The sequence below is a fragment of the Armigeres subalbatus genome, chromosome 1 (genome assembly GCF_024139115.2).
Source record: "Armigeres subalbatus isolate Guangzhou_Male chromosome 1, GZ_Asu_2, whole genome shotgun sequence".
Classification (NCBI taxonomy): Eukaryota; Metazoa; Arthropoda; class Insecta; order Diptera; family Culicidae; genus Armigeres; species Armigeres subalbatus.
This window is the reverse complement of record NC_085139.1, coordinates 180736231-180755984: the sequence shown is the minus strand read 5'-3', so window position 1 is coordinate 180755984 and position 19754 is coordinate 180736231. Positions and strand designations below refer to the sequence as shown.

The window sequence follows — 19754 nt, the reverse complement described above, 5'->3', positions numbered from 1 at the left end:
ACCATTTTACTCATACTCCAGGACGATTTGGAGATCTTACAACAACTCAAATGGCTGGATTTGAGACGCAAGTGAAAGATAAATACTCGGAGGACATAATATGTTCATGTTGCGCCTACTACTGCACACCACCAGAATAATTTAGGTTAATTTATCATTAAGTTATTTTTCTCTTTATTAATGTGAGCTTTAACTTTGATAGTCAGCAACTTGGCGACACATATCCCCAAAACTAGTAAAAAGGATGAAACGTCACCGAAATTCTTTGGGTCTTTATTCTTGTCTTGTCGCCCGTTCTGCTGAAAACAATGGAAAAATGATAGATAATAGAAAACTAATAAACGCATCCAGTCTTCATTATTATTTATCCAGACTAAGGCCACTCCCTTTTGTTGCTCATAAAAATTGCCCCTATTCTGCTCGGTTCATTACTGCGCGTCACCAACCGTACAGGCTACGGAAGATTCGCAAATCGTCTTCCACCTGATCGATCCATCTTGCTCGCTCTACACCTCACCTTCCTCATCTTGTGCTAATCGTATCGGTGTCGAGAACCATTTTCACCGGATTATTGTCCAACATTTTGGTAACGTGCTCGGCCCACCGCAGTCTTCCTATTTTCGTGGTGTGAACGATGGATATAACTCGTGATCCTCGGCAATGTAACGTCTTCCACAAACACCGCCATAGATACAACTAGCCTAGATGAAATAGATTTTGACGGTAAAATTGTAGTTTTTGGAGGAGTCTACCACGAATACCTCTCGGTTGACTAATTTAGATATAAATCGAGATTTAGATATATGCGAAGAAAGACAACTTTTTAATGTTCTTATTATCCATTTATTCTAATTTCAGATGTAACTACATTAACAGAATTAGCTGCACGCTGTGTGGCATCGTACATACCGTTCGAACTCGTGGAACATGTTTACCCTCCTGTACCGGAACAACTTCAGCTACGAATAGCGTACTGGAGCTTTCCGGATAATGAGGAAGACATTCGGTTATACTCATGTTTGGCTAATAGTTCCGCCGATGAGTTCCATCGGGGTGAACAGTTGTTCAAAAACCGAGCGGTCAAAGATCCGCTGCAAATTGGTTTCCACTTATCGGCCACCGTAGTAGTGACGCAGCCCAGAAATCAGTACAATGTAGCCGTCACATTCGACCGAAGAAGGATATCATCTTGCAGCTGCACCTGTCTGCCGGCAGCATACTGGTGTTCACACGTAGTCGCCGTTTGCTTACATAGGATTCACTGTGTAAGTATTTAATAATTGTGTATTATTTTCTTTGTTAAAAACTAATAGTTGCGAAAAATATGATTTTAGCCAACGAAAGTGAGTCTTCGTGCACCAGTTTCGGAATCACTCTCTAGACTGCAACGTGATCAATTGCAGAAGTTTGCTCAATACTTAATCAGTGAACTATCGCAACAAATTCTTCCTATTGCACAACGTTTGCTGGATGAACTGCTCAGCTCTCAACCGACAACTATTAATACTGTTTGTGGGGCTCCCGATCCGACTGCAGGTGCATCGGTCAATGATCAGACAAACTGGTATTTGGATGATAAGACGTTGCACGACAACATCAAAAAAATTCTCATTAAATTTTGCTTACCAACACCCATGGTATTCAGCGATGTTAATTATTTAACTAACTCAGCTCCTCCAGCGGCCGCCGAATGGAGTTCTTTACTACGTCCGTTGAGAGGCAGGGAACCGGAGGGAATGTGGAATTTGCTCTCCATTGTGAGGGAAATGTACAGGAGATGTGATCGTAATGCGGTACGGTTGTTGGAGGTGATCACCGAGGAAGTTATGGCGTGCGACCAAATTTTGGTTTGGTGGTTCAACATCAAACTCGCATTGTTGGTTGGCTCAAATGGTCATGGAGGAGGAAAGCACAGTAATACGCATTCTAACTCAAATGCCACACAACATGCTTGTGCTTCATTATGTGATGAAATTGTGGTCTTGTGGAGGTTGGCATCCCTAAACCCTGGCCTAGCTCCCGATGAACGAGATATGCTCCATGCACAATTCACCACATGGCACTTGAAAATACTAGACAGAGTCGCCAAGAATATGGTAGCTTCTTCGTCGCATAGTAGTAAACAGCAACAGAATTTGAGAAATGACGCGGAGTTGTTTGCTGGATTTAAACCGGCGATTGAAGCATGTTACCTAGATTGGGAAGATTATCCAATCGAGGGAATAACACACACGCAGGACACAAATCCTATGTATCATTGTCCGTTTACGTGTTTTAAGCAAAATAGTGAGTCAAAGGCTGAATCTAGTTTAGGACAGGTTAACTCGAGCCAAGCGATATTACAAAATAATGTTAAACAATTTCAACAGATGCCACACCACCACCATCATCATTTTAATCATCATCATCATCACGGTCACACTACTCATCATAGTGGCGCGGTTCTTGCATCTGCTTCTTCTAGAACCGGCGCTGGAACCTCAGCAAATGGGGGAATTATAGTCGGTAGTGGCAACAGCAATGCGACACCGAGTGGTGTGAATACCGGGAAATCTCATCACCGGAGGGAATATCGCCATCGGGATCGATGCTATGGATCGAGCAACAGTAGCAGCGATAGTGTGCCGGATCGTTTACATGAAGTTACAAATAACTCAAAGATTGATCCGCATCTATCTACAACTGCAACAACATTAAATAGCGGAGGAAATCGATCGAGCGTGAGTAGTGAAGGATTTTGTGAAAATGATGATGATGTCAATGTGTTGGACGATCTGTCTGTACCGGTCGTAAATAAGAAGATGGACAATACTACCGATTCATCTAATAGTTCTTCGTCCAGTGCGGAAGACAGTGCGGGGAAAAGTTCTGCTAATATGCCATCAGATAGTAGTGATGGAAACAGCATTCTCAATGATATGAACAACTACGATATTTCTGGCAATATTAAGCTGTACGAGGTGTACAACCAAGATCCACAACCAGGAACATCAAGCTCAACATGTTCTTCTTCTCCTTCGACGGCCACTACCGCAACCAAAATTGTTTCAACTGAACTAAATCGAGAAAGTGCCAACAAATCCCAAACTGAAGCTGACAAGCTACAGATTGTCACATCAACTCCACTTTCATCAATATCCAAGGATGTATCACCTGAATCTGACAGAAATGATCGTCGTCCATCGAAGGACGAAAGCCTTTCGAGTTCCGATAGCCAACCCAACATCGACGAGTATAATATGTACTACTATGATTCGAAACAAGCTCAAGCACAGCACCAGCAAGAACAACAGCAAAAGCAACGGCAACCACAAGAACCGAAGCAACAACCACAACAAGTATTTTCCAATCTGAAACCAACCGAAGATGCTTGGGATATACTATTTGCTCGCGCTGAAGGACTCCATGCTCATGGTCATGGACGTGAGGCATGTACCCTCGGAGTTCGGTTAGCGGAAGAAATGCTCGCAAACCCTCCTAACTTAATGATAGAGCTTCCGCCTCCACCAAAGAAAAAGGGCAAAAAACACAACATAAACCCAATTTCTCATCAACTCAGTGTGCTTGCTTCGGCCACTCTGGCGAAATGCGCTTTCTTGTGTACAGTTTTGGCGGAAAACTCGGAACATTATCATCTAGCATTTCGGGTATGTTTGTTCGGATTGGAAATGTCACGACCTCCAGCAAGTACTAAACCGCTAGAAGTGAAGCTTGCAAATCAAGAATCAGACCTGCTCGCATTATTAAAGCGTATTCCCCTGGGAAATCCTGAACTTAAAATTATTCGAGAAAGAGCGGAAGCACTGCGTGATGGTACGCTAAAATCTCGTGGCGAAGCATTGTTGCCTATAATGTTGGCAAGTTTTATATTCGATGCGCTCGTAATGCCAAGTATTATAGGCAGAGAAAACCGAATGAAAGTTATGAGTCAATCTTTTAGGCTTCCTACAGACGAAAATCTAGGATTCGAAGCGGCAGTTGCTGCCCTGGGTCTCAAAGCAAATGTTTCGGAAGCGGAACATCCGCTTTTATGTGAAGGAACTCGTCGTCAGCGAGGAGATCTTGCACTGACGCTTCTAGCATATTACAAGGATGAACCTCGAAAAATAGGACGCGTTATGGAAAAGCTTCTGGATCGCGAAATACACTCTCTCATTAAAACTCCTCTTTTACCGTCATATTATTCAAACAACCCACCTACTCGAAGTCAGACATCACAAATGCGAATGGAGGAATACGAATCTAGCAATCAACAAATGTACGCCACTAACGACCTACAACAAGCGCACCATGCAGGATTGGCGCAAAATGAATTCATGGTGAACAGCCGGCCTCAAAGCAGTACTAGTGCTGAAGTCGAAATAGGCATGGGAGCTCTGAATCTGGGACAGCCGCAACAAATGCCGGCAGGTCCTGCACCTGGACCATCCAACACACAACCTATAATATCCGGACCACCGGGTAGTGTTTCTGGGTCGGTCTCGACAACGACTACTCGTTCCAAGGATTCTCGCTATAAAGGAAAGCGTGCTTATCCATCTATTCCAAACCAACCTTCGGAGGCAAGCGCACACTTTATGTTCGAATTGGCCAAGAACGTTCTTACCAAGGCAGGTGGAACGTCATCAACGTCATTGTTCACCCAGGCTTCGACCAATCAAAACCATCAAGGCCCTCATCGAGGATTGCACATGTGTGCATTTCAACTTGGACTATATGCACTTGGTTTGCATAATTGTGTCAGTCCCAATTGGCTGTCAAGGACATACTCATCTCATGTATCGTGGATCATCGGACAGGCTATGGATATCGGAGCACCAGCAATATCGTTTTTGATCGATACGTGGGAAGGTCATCTAACTCCACCGGAAGCAGCTGGAATGGCTGATAGAGCTTCCTCCAGAGGATGGGATAGCAACATGGTAAACCCGGCTGCAGAACTGGCACTATCCGTCCTACCTCATGCTGCCGCTCTGAATCCCAATGAAATCCAACGGGCGATTTTACAATGCAAAGAGCAGAGTGATAGAATGTTGGAACGAGCTTGTTTAACCGTGGAAAACGCTGCCAAAGGGGGTGGAGTATATCCAGAAGTTTTGTTTCAAGTCGCTCGTTATTGGTACGAACTTTATTTGAGAAATACTCCTGGCGGAGAGATGGAACCAAATGAGCAACATGATTACTTCAGTGTGAATATCATGTCTCTGATGGATTCTAGCGATATCCAACAACAAGCACAACCTCCTCCTGCGGCCAATCAACCTGTAGTTGTCAGTGCCACTCCACCCCAGCCGTATCAACCGACGGTAACAACCTTGGCTCCGATTGGCTTAGCACCATATGGGCCTTACAGTTTCCCCTGTCAGGGAATATATCATCAGAACATCCCCTACCATGCCAATCAAATGCAGATGTATATATCAACGCCTCCTCAATTTCAATATCCTCCACCACCGGCACATGCCAATCCTCCGCAACAACCACCAGGAGGATACCAGCAGCCCCTGAATACTAGCTATCAACCGATTCAGCCACATCCGCCTGTAGTACCCCCACAAGGTTATAACCCGCAACAGTATCCCCAAGTTCCGGTGCAGGTTCAAGTACCGCCTCCGCCGCAAAATCAGCAGCAAATGCAACAAAACCTACAGTACTATGGACCGCAAGCAGTTTCTATGCAGCAGCCTCCTCAACCCCAACAACCACCTCCCCCTCGGCCACAACCCGGCCATGGATATCAACCTTACGCCGTTCCACCATCAACACCGCCTGTCCGACAGCGCCATCCCCATCAATTTACTCCAACGCAATTACGCTATTTGCTGGCTGCTTATAATGCTGGCATGCTGGCACTCGAAACCCTAGCCCGGCGCGTCCACGATGACAGACCTCAGGCTAAATACGCTCGCAATCCACCTTACGGCGAGGACGTCAAGTGGTTGCTGCGTATCTCTAAACGACTGGGCACCCAATACCTCCACCAGTTCTGTGTCTGTGCTGTTAATTCCATCGTTTCCCCGTTTGTTCTGCATGAAGTGGCCATCGAGTCGGCCCACTATCTCGCTCGTAATAATCCGGCATTGGTGATGCAGCATCTTCGTTCGGCGCTGGCACCGTTGATGCAAAAATGTCAACAGATGTAAGTTCAACATGCTGGAATTAATTTGTGTGTAGAGCAATATTACATTTTGTTAATTTCTAGGTACATTCAATGCATCCATCAGAAGCTGTACCATCTAACTGTGGCGGATTACGAAGAGTTCACTAGCACTATCTTGTCGGCGCGCAATGCGTTCCAGATAACTCCGGAAGGTAGCGCACAGTTTAAAGACTGGTTACAATCTATCAAACGGTAAGTACCACCAAATAGCCGTTACGAATAGTGTTTGCTAAAGCGAGAGGTCTAAATGACAGAAAGCCGTTTAGCATAAAGAGTTAAAGTCTAAGGGCCGTTTGGCATAATGTTTTAGGTACCCCGCCCTAGCAGCACACATATTTCTGCAACTCATGCTATTGGCAGTGAGGTTAAAAACGAAGGATCATCATTCGATAGATTGATGACTGACGCGTTCTATGCACTGTTTCTTGTGTTTAAAATGGAAGAAAATTTTTGATAATGAAAACCCTGCTTTGATTTTTACAACTGAAGTGATGAGAGAGCGTAAATTTTGATTCCAGTTTTGATTTTTTTCGAAACCTAACCTCACTTTTAATTGCCAATAGCGGGCATAAAAAAAGGTTTCAATTAAATTAATAACTGAGGAAATGCTAGTAGAATATTAAGTTGAAAAGCAAGGCAAGTTCCAGTTGTAATGTAGAGTCATAGAAGAAGGGAATAAGCAAAAATGCATATTAGAGAACACTTTGTATCCAAGATGGCAGCGAATGTAAGCAAAATCGTATCAATGCAAATAATGTACCAAATTCGATCAAACTTTTAATGCAGTTGCTGTAATATTACACTAGCCTACTATTACCTATTGCTTTTGATCGTGGACAATGATTTAGAATCGATTTATACAGAAAAGATAATATTGATCAAATCTGCAAGCAAATCATATTTCTAGCATTTCTCGAGTCAGAATTGTGATAGGCGGCTAGGCGGCTTATTATGTAGATAGAAATTCAGTTGCCGTTGGAAATAGTAACTATAATTGTGAAATTATTACTTTTTGGGAAAAAAAAGTGTTCCATAATTGTGCCCCAAAGGCAAAAGAGTAAATGACTCATTTTTTAAAAGTACCGTCAAACGGGGTGACTTGCAACAGCGGGGTGACTTGCAACACTTGGGTTTTCCACAAGTTTTTTGTTGTTACAATAAATATATATTACAATAAAAATATACCCAAACATCGACCTATGTGATCACGCATCCCTAGTTTACATTGTGTTTGTTGGGCCTAGTTGGTATTTAGGTGAAAATATAACTCACTTTTGTTTGTTTGTATTATTTTGTGAAACTGTTTCGTTGATTGAAAGTCGAGCGTCGTAAATCGTAAGTTCGTGTAGCAAATTGAAAATAATTTCACCAAAATCGATCCCCTCTCCAGTTACAGTGCCTAATTAGGTATGTAATTCCGCAAAAACTATAAAATAATAAAATTGTTTGTTTTTGAAATAACTTTTTTTGAAATTTGTCTCCCTGCGGGGTGACTTGCAACACCTGATACACGATAGTTTATTTTTCAAAAACTGCTGATTCAGTTTTCCAACATTCTTTTTCAAACTAGCATTGATTTTATGTTACAGAATTCCTTTATCATGCCGCGAAACTACAAGAAACCTGCAGGAAGTCGCATGTATGCTAATTTTTCAAAGAAAACTTTGATGAAGGCAGCGGTAGAAGTTAAAAAACAAATTGTTTATCCGGGAAGCCGCTTGGCGGTACGATTTGCCCCTAACAACAATTTTACATTATCCTAATACAGAAAACAGTAAAACTAAGACTTACGGTGGTCAAACAGTGTTGAATCCCCAAGAAGATCCAACACTTGTGGATGTTTTACTGCTTGCTGCGGAAATGCCTTTTCAAAATAATGATCTTAACATAATCGTGGTAATTTGGATGGCGGGGAAAGAAAGGAAAACCGTTTTAAAAACAACTATCCAGGGAATGGTGATGGTGCACACCATTCTTAAACCGACATAAAGCACTTTTAAACTGAATACTTAAAATTATTAATCGATCCATTGAAATCGTAAAAAAATCGAAATGAGGGGAGGCGGATCTCTCAAGTAAGGCCCCTGCATTGACAGTGGTGAAGAATAACACAGGATGAAAAATCACTATGGTTAAGTTTTCTAAAACATGTTATGATTGAATACGATCAAGTGTTGCAAGTCACCCCGCAGTAGGGGTGGCTTGCAACACCCATAATATTGATATTATTTTCATATTTTAATTATTGTTATATGTCTGATTATATGTCTAATCACTAATATTAGGACACATTAAAACTATCATGTACTAGTAGAATGATAAAATCCTTTTAATTCAGAATTATTGAGAGAGAAACTTGAAAAGTGTTGCAATTCACCCCGTTTGACTGTACGCATTTGCCCAGGATAATGCAAAAGAGTAGATGACTCCTTCTTTGAAAGTATGCATTTGCCCGGAAAAAGGCAACAGAGTAGAATACTCCTTCCTTTAGAAATATGCATTTTCCCGACAAATGGCAAAAAAGTAGATGATTCCTCCTTTAAAGGCATGCATTTGCCCAGAATAAGGCAAAATAGTAAAATACTCCTTCAAAAGTACGCATTTACCCGGAAAAAGGCGAAAGAGCAGACGAATCCTTTAAAAGTCTGCATTTGCCCGGAATAAGGCAAAAGAGTAGATTTATTTATCATCAGACTAAGGCCGGAGTGGCCTGTGCTGCACATAAAAGACTTCTCCATTCAGCTCGGTTCATGGCTGCACTTCGCCAACCACACAGTCTGCGGAGGGTCCGCAAGTCGTCCTCCACCTGATCGATCCACCTTGCCCGCTGTGCACCTCGCCTTCTTGTTCCCGTCGGATCGTTGTCGAGAACCATTTTCACCGGATTACTGTCCGACATTCTGGCTACGTGCCCGGCCCACCGCAGTCTTCCGATTTTCGCGGTGTGAACGATGGATGGTTCTCCCAACAGCTGATGCAACTCGTGGTTCATTCGCCTCCTCCACGTACCGTCCGCCATCTGCAACCCACCATAGATGGTACGCAACACTTTCCTTTCGAAAACTCCCAGTGCGCGTTGGTCCTCCACGAGCATCGTCCAGGTCTTGTGTCTGTAGAGAACTACCGGTCTTATAAGCGTTTTGTAGATAGTCAGTTTGGTACGGCGGCGAACTCTATTCGATCGAAGCGTCTTGCGAAGTCCAAAGTACGTACGATTTCTAGTCACTATGCGTCTCCGAATTTCTCTGCTAGTATCGTTATCGGCGGTCACCAGTGTGCCCAAGTACACGAATTCTTCAACCACCTCGATTTCGTCACCACCGATAGAGACTCGTGGTGGGTGGCTCACATTGACCTCTCTTGAGCCTCTTCCTATCATGTACTTCGTCTTCGACGTGTTGATGACTAGTCCAATCCGTTTAGCTTCGCTTTTCAGTCTGATGTAGGCTTCCTCCATCCTCTCAAAGTTACGTGCCATGATATCAATGTCGTCGGCGAAACCAAATAACTGGACGGACTTCGTGAAAATCGTACCACTCGTGTCAATCCCTGCCCTTCGTATTACTCCCTCCAAAGCGATGTTGAATAGCAGACACGAAAGACCATCACATTGCCGTAACCCTCTACGGGTTTCGAAGGGACTCGAGAATGCACCTGAAACTCGAACTACGCACATCACCCGATCCATCGTCGCCTTGATCAACCGTATCAGTTTATCCGGAAATCCGTTTTCGTGCATTAGCTGCCATAGCTGGTCCCGATCGATTGTATCATATGCGGCTTTGAAGTCGATAAATAGATGATGTGTGGGCACGTTGTATTCGCGGCATTTCTGCAATACCTGACGTATGGCGAACACCTGGTCTGTGGTAGAGCGTTCACCCATAAATCCCGCCTGGTACTGCCCCACGAACTCTCTTGCAATTGGTGTTAGTCGACGGGTAGATGATCCCTTCTTTATAATAGCACGTATTTGCTGGGACAAAAGTAAATGGTCCCTTCTTCAAAAGTACGCCTTTTTCCGGAAAAAGGCGGAAGACTAGATGGCCCATTTTTTCAAAAGAATGCAAAAGTTGAAGCGTATATGATTTCTTTTCTAAGCATTCGATCGGAAAAAGACAAATGAGCTGATGATTCCATCTTTTAAAGCACACGATTTCTTCTTATAACAAGAAAGCATGCATGCATTTGGCTGAAAGAATTCTAATCAGTAGATCATTCCTCCATTCGAAGAACGCATTTGAAAAAAAAACTTCAAATAATTACATTTTTAGGAATACGGCAAATTAGCACATTATTTCTTCATTTGAATCCATTTAAATTAAAATTTACCCGGAACTAGGCGAACACTCCTTAAAACACGCATAAGCCCAGAATAAGGGAATAATATTGATGTAAATCTAGCTTTTGTCTAGAGTTTTTACATTTTTTTAATTTTCTATGCCAAATGAAATGGTCATGCCAAATGGCCGTTATGCCAAATGGTTCTAAAATCATTATGACTATTATTCTTTAGGGTCTGTCTCATTTGGAGAATTAAACTGAAATTAAACTTAAAAGTGACATTTCAATAATTATCAAATAACCCTGCTCGCAGAGCAAGATTACTTTCGACAGATATCGAATCATTTTGCATCGATGTCTTATTGGAATTGCTGGGCAGCATCAGCCATTCTTATTACCGGGTTATTTGCTAATTTTCGAACTGTCACTTTTAAGTTTAATTCTCCAAATGAGACAGACTCTTATTAAGCCAAACGATCGTTATGCCCCTGGCTATAAAACTCGTTCTGCCACATGGCATTATGCCAAACGGACTTATGCCAAATAGCATTATGCTATGTAAATGTAATGACATGTGAATTTTTGAGAGAATAATAAATTAGTTCTTTGAATAATAACTTAACTAATTATTTTTCATTTATTTTACAGTTCGAAGTCCTGCAAGAAAGAACTATGGACTCAGATAAACGCAGCTCTCAATTCTAAATGACAACGACTAGAATCGATCGGTTCCGAATTGAATAGTCTTTCTTCGGTAACCGGCAATGTCTCAAATTCCTCATCGGCCTCAGTGGCTTTAGTGGCTACTTCGGCGAATTCAACATCATCACCACCGCTCACATCATCGACTGCATCTACTTCTTCCGGATCACAAGTTCAGCAGCAACCTCAACAAAATCCAGGTCCCGCTGCAACTGGTTGCTCTAACCGACCAACCCTAGACGAAGATCAGTCTTTTAAACAATCTTCGTCTTCATCTTCAACAAATACAGCGGCATCGACAGTTATCCCAACTGCGGCACTAACTGCCCCTGAAACGCTGGCTAGCGTGAAGCACCACGTATCAACTAATCACAGGAACAATAGCAGCCTCATTCAATCACAACATCAACAGTCGCAAAGGATTCTCCAGTCCAATGCATTATCGCAGGCGTTAGTTCATGCTTCTGCGCAATCCTCATCTGGAGGACATATGGTTCCATCTCATCACGTCCCAACCATTCCATCTACTCAACATCCCTCTTCGGTGGGGAATTCGGCTTCGTTCCATCATATGCAGTCTGCCGGTATTCCACCGACTCCCTCCCAATCGACGACGGTTCCTTCTTCATCCGGTGCGCCGTATCACCACCACCACCATCATCATCACCATCAGGCGGCAGCCATGCTGACGCTAGCAGTCAGCAATCCACCCGCGCAACTGTCCCATCAGCACCATCAGCAGAACATAAATTTGAACGTGAACCATCACCTGATCTCGGCGCCCATAGTGGTGGACTTCTCTAATATGACGGTAAACTGTGTTCAGCTGGGGCAGGAAACCCAGCAGCATCTACAACAGCCGCCATCGCTCATGGGCCCAGCTCACGGCGTTGGTCCGATGGGCAATAATGGCGGGAACATTATGCCGGGTAGTTCTGGTGGAAGGTTGAAGTAAAGGATAATATTGAAAATGCACGTTCGCAGATAATTGTATAGGTGACAACAGAGTAGAAGTGGATTTAAATGGGATTTTCGGTTATAATTTTTTATAATTTTGGTAGATATCAATTGATTGCGTAGAATTTTTTTATTCAATCATTTTAGATAAAATATTTTCGTATACACATTTCTCCGGTAATCAGCAATGTTAAAAATATTTTGAAGCGAATTGGAGATTTGAATATTTCCTCGGAATATCATAACTTTATTTCCAATCAGGAATACTCACTCCTGAAAAATATTTCAAAAATCATGTGACCATCAATTCCAAAAGCGTTCTATGGTAAATATGCATCAATAATCATTTATCAATTTCTATTGGCATTGCATTCGAATCTTGAACGTTGCCTTCGGGACAAAAATGGGATTGTGTTTATACCGCTAATTCTATCCGACAATTAGTATCACGCTAGTAACAGATTAGCGTAATGTAGACGACGATGCCTGTTCACATTATGTTAGTGTTATACGGTAGAAATAGCGAATAGGTGGACGGCTCAGTGATCCTCACCTATTAACGAATAGTTCTGGTAACTGATAGTTCAGGTTCAGCGAGAAAAGCGTCGCAAAAATGATTGGGGCAACTATGCTTGGGACCACATTCTATATTCGATTGATAATTTATTTTTGTCTTCCCCGAAACATCCGATACAAGTTGATTTTTATTATCAACAGAACTGCTTAATATTCTAATCACAGATTTTCTTTTGTAAACGATTAGATTAGGATATCTGTGATGGGATAAGTTTTTTTATGTTTAAAAGCTCAAACATACTAAGTGCAGTACAGTCTACTCATGATCGTATATTTTTATACCATTTGAGCAGTGGCGTCGCGTAACCTCACTTTTTACCTGTGCACTGACCCAACAAATTAAAATTCTGATATTTTGACAGCCCAAATGGAAAATAAAATTATCAGAGAAGTTTAAACTAATCAAAATCTAGCAATTCTATGCATTTCCGCACACCAATTCCTTAAATTTAAAGCTAGTGCACAGGTAGATTGAGGTTAGGGAAACGCCACTGCATTTGAGCAGTTTTTGTAGATTTTGATTTTAACTGACTAGGTGAAATCAGAAACTCGAAATAAAACTACCTACCAAGTGGTTTTGTCACATTGAGCAATGTACCGCATGACGGTAACACCGAAGTTTCAGTCTCCGGTATGCCGTATTTCTCTATTGTGACAAAAATTAACACAATTAATTTGTGCTCAAGAAAAAAGCTTTAAATGTCGCTGCAGATTTGTTAAAAGTGTTAGGTTCTTTTTTTCTTGTGTGGTCACAAACGAAATTATTTATCGTGTTTTGTATCGGATGCATTTTATTTTTCGAGATCTGGGTGTTTAGTTCTGTTTTGTGCACTCGGAAATGAAATTGATTAGTGCAATATCGATCCTGTTTCATATCGGACGCAGATTATTTTTGAGATCCAGGTTTTTAGTTCTGTTTTATGCAGTCGGAAACGAAATTGATTAGTGCACGATCGATCGTGTTTCATATCGGACGCAGATTATTCTGAGATTCGGGTGTTTAGTTCTGGTTAGTGCGGTCGAAAGCAAATTTGCGCGATCTATCGTGTTTCGTATCGGACGCAGACTTTTTCGGGATTCAGGTGTTAAGTTCTATTTTGTGCGGTCGGAAAGAAAATTTATTAGCGCAAAATCGTTCGTGGTTTGCACCAAGCACAGATTTTTTTGATCGTGTTTCATTTCGGACGCAGAACTTTCACAAGATTTTGGTGTTTAGTTCTGTTGATATTCGTAATGTCATTTGGCAAATCAGTTTGAATGAAAGTAACGTGAGTAGAACATTTTAGAATCGCCGTAATATTTTCTATGCGTACTGATGTGATTCCAGATGAAATGTCTCCTTTGTATCTAACACCATATCCTATCTCAAGACAATTGTGGAGATTTAGAGATATGCTCGGTCTCTAGTTGCAACGTCGGAATAACCACCTTTCCCTTCCTATATGAATTATGTCGTGCAGCTATTGACTGAAAATATATGAGCTCCCAAAACGTATACATTGAGAATGTAAGGCTAGACCCCAGTCCCATTCATTTGGTTCTCTGTACAATTTTGCAAGTTGTGATCAATCACGGATTAGCAACTACGTATTGTAAGTAGTTGTCGAATGCAGTGCAACAACTTCGAAGGACGTATTGATTTATGGTCGCATGAAATTGATTTAAACTTTAAACCTTGTTCAAGCGTACATTCGCTTAACAATATAATTTAACTTTCATTGTCTACCATTCACCATATTTTCTACGCATTTTTCATTCAATCCTGACGCTCATTTAGATTCCATGCTTTAAGTAGATAAATGTATTTTAATTATTCATATTTTAAATAAATTCAAAAGCATCGTTAATTTGCAACGTTTTATTTGTGTTCTGATATACAGGGCAACTGTTCTTTTTTCCACCTCACGATCCACTGTTCATCTTTTCTCAGCAGAAAAAATAGAACATTTGAGCTTATTTTACGAGTAGAGTGACTTGAGATTTCTCGAATTAAGTGATTATTCGAATGCTTCCGTTTGGTTTATACACAACTGGAAATAATCGAAACGAATTCGCTGAATTTCATACAAATCAACCATGTTAGAGAATCTCGACTTAAGATAAGACTAAGAATATATTTTGCAACCCAGCCTAAAATTACCCAAATTTTCCATTAATGATTGTTTGTGTATGCATGTTTACTGAAAAGAAACGTTTCAGTTGGAAATAAGTATAACATCACCTTACATGTATGGAGCTCCATATAAAAGTGGTGGCTTTATAATTATTTCCATCTGAAACGTACCTTTTCGGTAAACATGGATAAAAAACAATCAATAATAAAAAATAAGTGATTTTAGGCTGGATTGCGAAATGTATGCAAAATAATCGCTAGAAGTCAAGATTTTGATCTTCAATAAAAAAAATCACCGGAGACGAGCCAGCCTAGGGCTGAACGTCTCCTTAATAAAGACAAAAAAAAATCAGCAAATTCGTTATCATTATATCCAGGGGTGTGTGGTCCATTCACGAAGTAATAGTCGAGGTTGACGCAGCTCACGTTACTCTACTCATAAATAATCTCAACATTTCCGCAAAATAATGAAACGTTCATTTGGTTTTGAGCTATGAGATGAAAAACTGGAACAGTTACACAATTTCGTTTCAATCTCTTTTGATGTCTCTATAAATCTATTCATCCCGTTGCCCATAATCAACATGTTTCTTTCTAGAATTACAAAACTATTGTGTTCAACTGTTCGTTTTTTGTTTTATCACATCACGAACGATTTTCTCTTGCTACGCAGTAGTGAATTCAATAAGTTGAAAGGATGTACGTACATGCTTCTCTGACTCATAGAAGCGACAATACCTTCACATTCATTAATCAAAGTCGAAGTTTTCGATAAGTGGACGGATATTTCGAAAATTGCTTCCCAGCCGGGAGGCAGATGAAGCCGCGTGTGAATTATTTTTCGTTTGATCTGTGATTATATTTTTCGCTTAAGATGAAAAGTGAAATGATATTTTTAAGTCGACTTCTACACTAGAAACTAGGATTGTACGTAGGTAAAATAAAAGAAACGGCTTATTCTCTTGAAATAGTTAGAACATAAATTATAAAGACATTTGGCCACGAGTGAAAAGTAATGCAAATGAATAATATGACGGAAATAAAACTTTCTTAGAATACATTCACATTACGAGTAATTAACGTCAAAAAAGTATCATAAATAGTAACATACAGAATACAGTAGAATATATAAAAGTAAATACTAGCAAAATAAGCACACATTTTAATTCTTCGTAGATGTGTATCTTTCCGTAATTCTGAATGTAGATGTTTTGTAGTGTATGCTATTGTGAATAGAATAGCAAATCGAATGAAAATTAAGGATATTATCCAGGGATGAAAACTTGCAAGTGTCGAACAAGTTTTCTAGTTCCGATCTATCTCAGAGACTAACCATAAAATGTATGATTTGCTAGAGCTCAGTTGAACTGTTACATAATCAAGATCTCATTGATATAAACTAAACGATCAACAACTGATTAGAATTTAAACATTTTCTGAAGACTAAGTAGATTTGTCAGATTTTTCCATATCGATTTTTCTGTTGATTATTATTGCAAAACAAGACGCTAATTATTGTTTGCTTGTCGATTGAATACCTTTGTTTTAGCGCACATACAATATATATGACTGTTTTACCGATCTTCGGATTTCCCGATGGTAAACTTCTGCTATGCAAGATGTACGTTCTACATGACCTAAAACATTATAACTTGATTTGGCTATATTAAAATTAGTGCAAGAAGTATGTTGGCGAATCAAACATTTGCTATAAATGCACGATTAAAAATAACATTGAAAATTACGTATTTGCCATTTTCGGTTAAATAAGAAGTTGGATTGAAGTGAACATATAGTACTGTACATAAAGTTTATAAACTAAAACATGATCACGTGTCTTATAACTAGCAGCAACGTCTTAAGGTTGAAGTAAAAACCAATAGCAGCTCATATTATTAATGTGCTGAAATAAAACTGAATGCCATAACATTTAAATTTGAACCATTACATTCAATAATGTAGAATATGTTTACAGCTATAAACATATTATTATTATTGTGTTTTTGTTTGTGAATACAATTTGCTTTAAATTGTTGATCGGATGTCTCAATGACCATTTATTTCTATTGAGGACACTTGAGTACCGACTTCTTGACCCTTCGGCATAACTTTTTCGTTGGACGAATTTTAACGTTTGGATGGTTCTTCACCATATGTTTCGAGAGATCACAATTTCAACTACAACATTTCGACTACAAGCTCAAGTACACCGAAGCACAACTTCAAGTACACGAAGGTTTTTCCAAAAAAATTGGCATGCGTTAACAAGAGTACGCAACAACTTTCGTATTCATGAAACAGTAAGGCCGGTACAAATATTATTTTGTTCTTCTGTTTCCACCCTTTTCGATTTTTTGTGGCTTTATTACTTGAGGGGGAAATTCAAAATATTCAAATTTCTTATGAAATTTTTAAAAGAAAACTGATGAATTTTACAATTTTTTATTAATTTATTTAGGACAAAGGAAAACAACCATATTTGTTCCGGCCTAATTACTCGATTGTCTTCATCCGTCGTCAGTGTGAATTCGATCCCATAACAAATTCAACATAGAAGAACTATTATCGTCTATCGTGCATCTAACGAATTTGCTGGTTATCGATGATGTTTTCAATTATAATAAATACGTAATTACGTACGATATGTGAAACAGGCACTCATCAGACTAAAAAAATATGCCTCCGATTACCTTTTACAGACACTCTAGTTTTTAAATACATTCATAGCCAGTGATGCACCCTTTGGCCACATTTGATATAGGAGCCGAAATGTTTTGAGGCCAAAAATAGATTATTGAATGTTATTCTTTTAATCGTTTTGGTTCAATTATCTTGGTTTTCACTAAATGTAATGCTTGCAATTTTCTTGTTGGCATTCTTATTCAGTATAACAGAAAACTAAAATATACCTCTATTTTAGGTAAATGATAAGGATGAGATAAGCAAAACATCGCAACAATATATTTCTTCGTTAACAATGAAATTCTGCTAGGGTAGGTGCAAATATCTGAGGAGCTTTGTGTTCAAAACATGAATAGTTGAATTAATCATTACCCCTTCTGTTTCCGTAATGCTATTAATTATTTTTGACGAGTTTATTGTGATTAATATCTAATACTCAAAAAATTTGTATCTAATAAAAAAAATCGAAATATACTAAATTTCTCTTGAATTCATCCCCTCGAGCTCCGAAATTATTACAAGCTTCAGATGTTTGCATCTGCTGTTTAAAAGCTAAGAAAACTTGTTTGCAATACTTTGTTCACACTACGGGATTGTATCATATTATTCCGTAATCGTCAATTTTAATAACATGTTATTACTTCGTAGTCTGAACATAGTATAGGCATCATCTCTTTAATCAAGCAATGAAATAACGCAAATATTATCTATACTCTAGTTCAGTATGATCTTCCCAATGCTATAAGAAATTTATCACATGGCATTACCCTGCTGCGCCATATTGCATTAGATACAGCAAGAATACTGATTGGATAAGTCATACTGAATTTAAAACTTTACCGTTCTCATTGAAACAACCCGTCGAAAAAACTACTTCTCTGACAACTAGAAAAAAAAATATAAATAAATTATGAACACGGTTTTGAATTTGTAATATTTATCATTATTTTTTATACACGTGCAACATACACTAAAACATCCTACATTCACATAACACACAATTTATTTTAGTTAAATTTCCAACCTTGATCTAGCATTAGTTGGAAATGATTCACATAGTCAAAGTGTTGTGCGTCATCGTTGTGTGTTAGCGGATTAATTTCTTATCCACTCAAACACAGACAGGCCAATGCTCGCACAACCACAAAGACAACTTATCGGACACTTTGATTTTGATTCTTGATCAAGCTTTCAAAAAAAAAAACGCGAACAATTTACACAAACACATATAAAATTTACAATTTTTTAAATGAAAAATTCAGAACATAAGTAGATTAATTGAACCATAAGGAAAAAAACATATTTAAAAGTTCTATATACATATATACACAGAAAAAATAAATTATATATACACACATTACACATACACGTACATCTATATATTGAAAAGAAAAAGCAACAAAAATATTACAATATATATTTGAAGATGTAAGTCTGCAAGTTTTTAACATAATTGTATGAAAAAATATTGAAGGAAACATGAACTTAACCTTAAGAAATAAGAATTATTGAAGAACAGTAAAAAAAAAACAAGCGTTGCAACTCAAACACGAAAATATTAGGAAAATTTACTTCTTTCAAAAATCATCTGTATGCGAAAGGTTGAAGTAATATCATCACCACGTGGTACCCTGACGCGAAGATATCTCATTGTGTTCATTTGAAGCTTTCGATCCATGCTAGATAACAACAGAAGAATAAGGCATAGAAAAATAATAGTTACATGTAGTAAATATACTGACAACATAAAACAATCTTCGCTCAAGGCACTTTGGAGTGTTCAGTGCATAACCTTTGGCCATCAGGTGATTTAGGATGGTTGCCAAAAAAATGGGAAATAAAAAAATTTCGAAAAATAAAACTGTCAATTTAAAAGTAGAAATTTAGAGAAATTTCAACGTTCCGAAATGATGTTCATAATCCTAAATGGCTTGGGTGTGTGAAAAAAGTAGTGAAAGTAGTGTGTGAAAAAAGTGTGAAAGTAGGATATGTGCTCATGTAGAAATACGAACTTTGTAAGCTGCGACTGCGAGTTACAATTAATCCGTTTTATGTAGTTTTGTCGGCGAGTGCATTCCGGGTAGTTTGTGTATCGCTTCAACATGTTGCCTACTATGTTTTTGTTTTCAACACTTCTGGTTTTGTATACATTTTCTCTTTTCCCATTTGATTTTTTTAGATTTTTTTGTATTGCGTTTTTTTGTTATAATTTTTTGTGTATGTGCACAGTATTTCCAAAAAAATGCAAAAATCTCAAAATCATTAAATTCTACGTGACTG

General features: G+C 39.1%; 1 protein-coding gene across 1 annotated transcript in view; it reads left to right on the top strand.

Annotated features, from left to right (window-relative positions):
• Positions 1-19335, top strand: part of LOC134205573 (zinc finger SWIM domain-containing protein 8 homolog) — a 34644-nt gene extending 15309 nt beyond the window's left edge. Inside the window, exons 2-5 of the mRNA XM_062680926.1 lie at positions 859-1265; positions 1335-6139; positions 6203-6352; positions 11093-19335. Of these exons, the coding sequence (XP_062536910.1) occupies positions 1635-6139; positions 6203-6352; positions 11093-11153 (4716 nt within the window). The 5' untranslated portion in view covers positions 859-1265; positions 1335-1634 and the 3' untranslated portion in view covers positions 11154-19335. The remainder of the gene's footprint in view (positions 1-858; positions 1266-1334; positions 6140-6202; positions 6353-11092) is intronic.
• Positions 19336-19754: the final 419 nt, after the last annotated feature.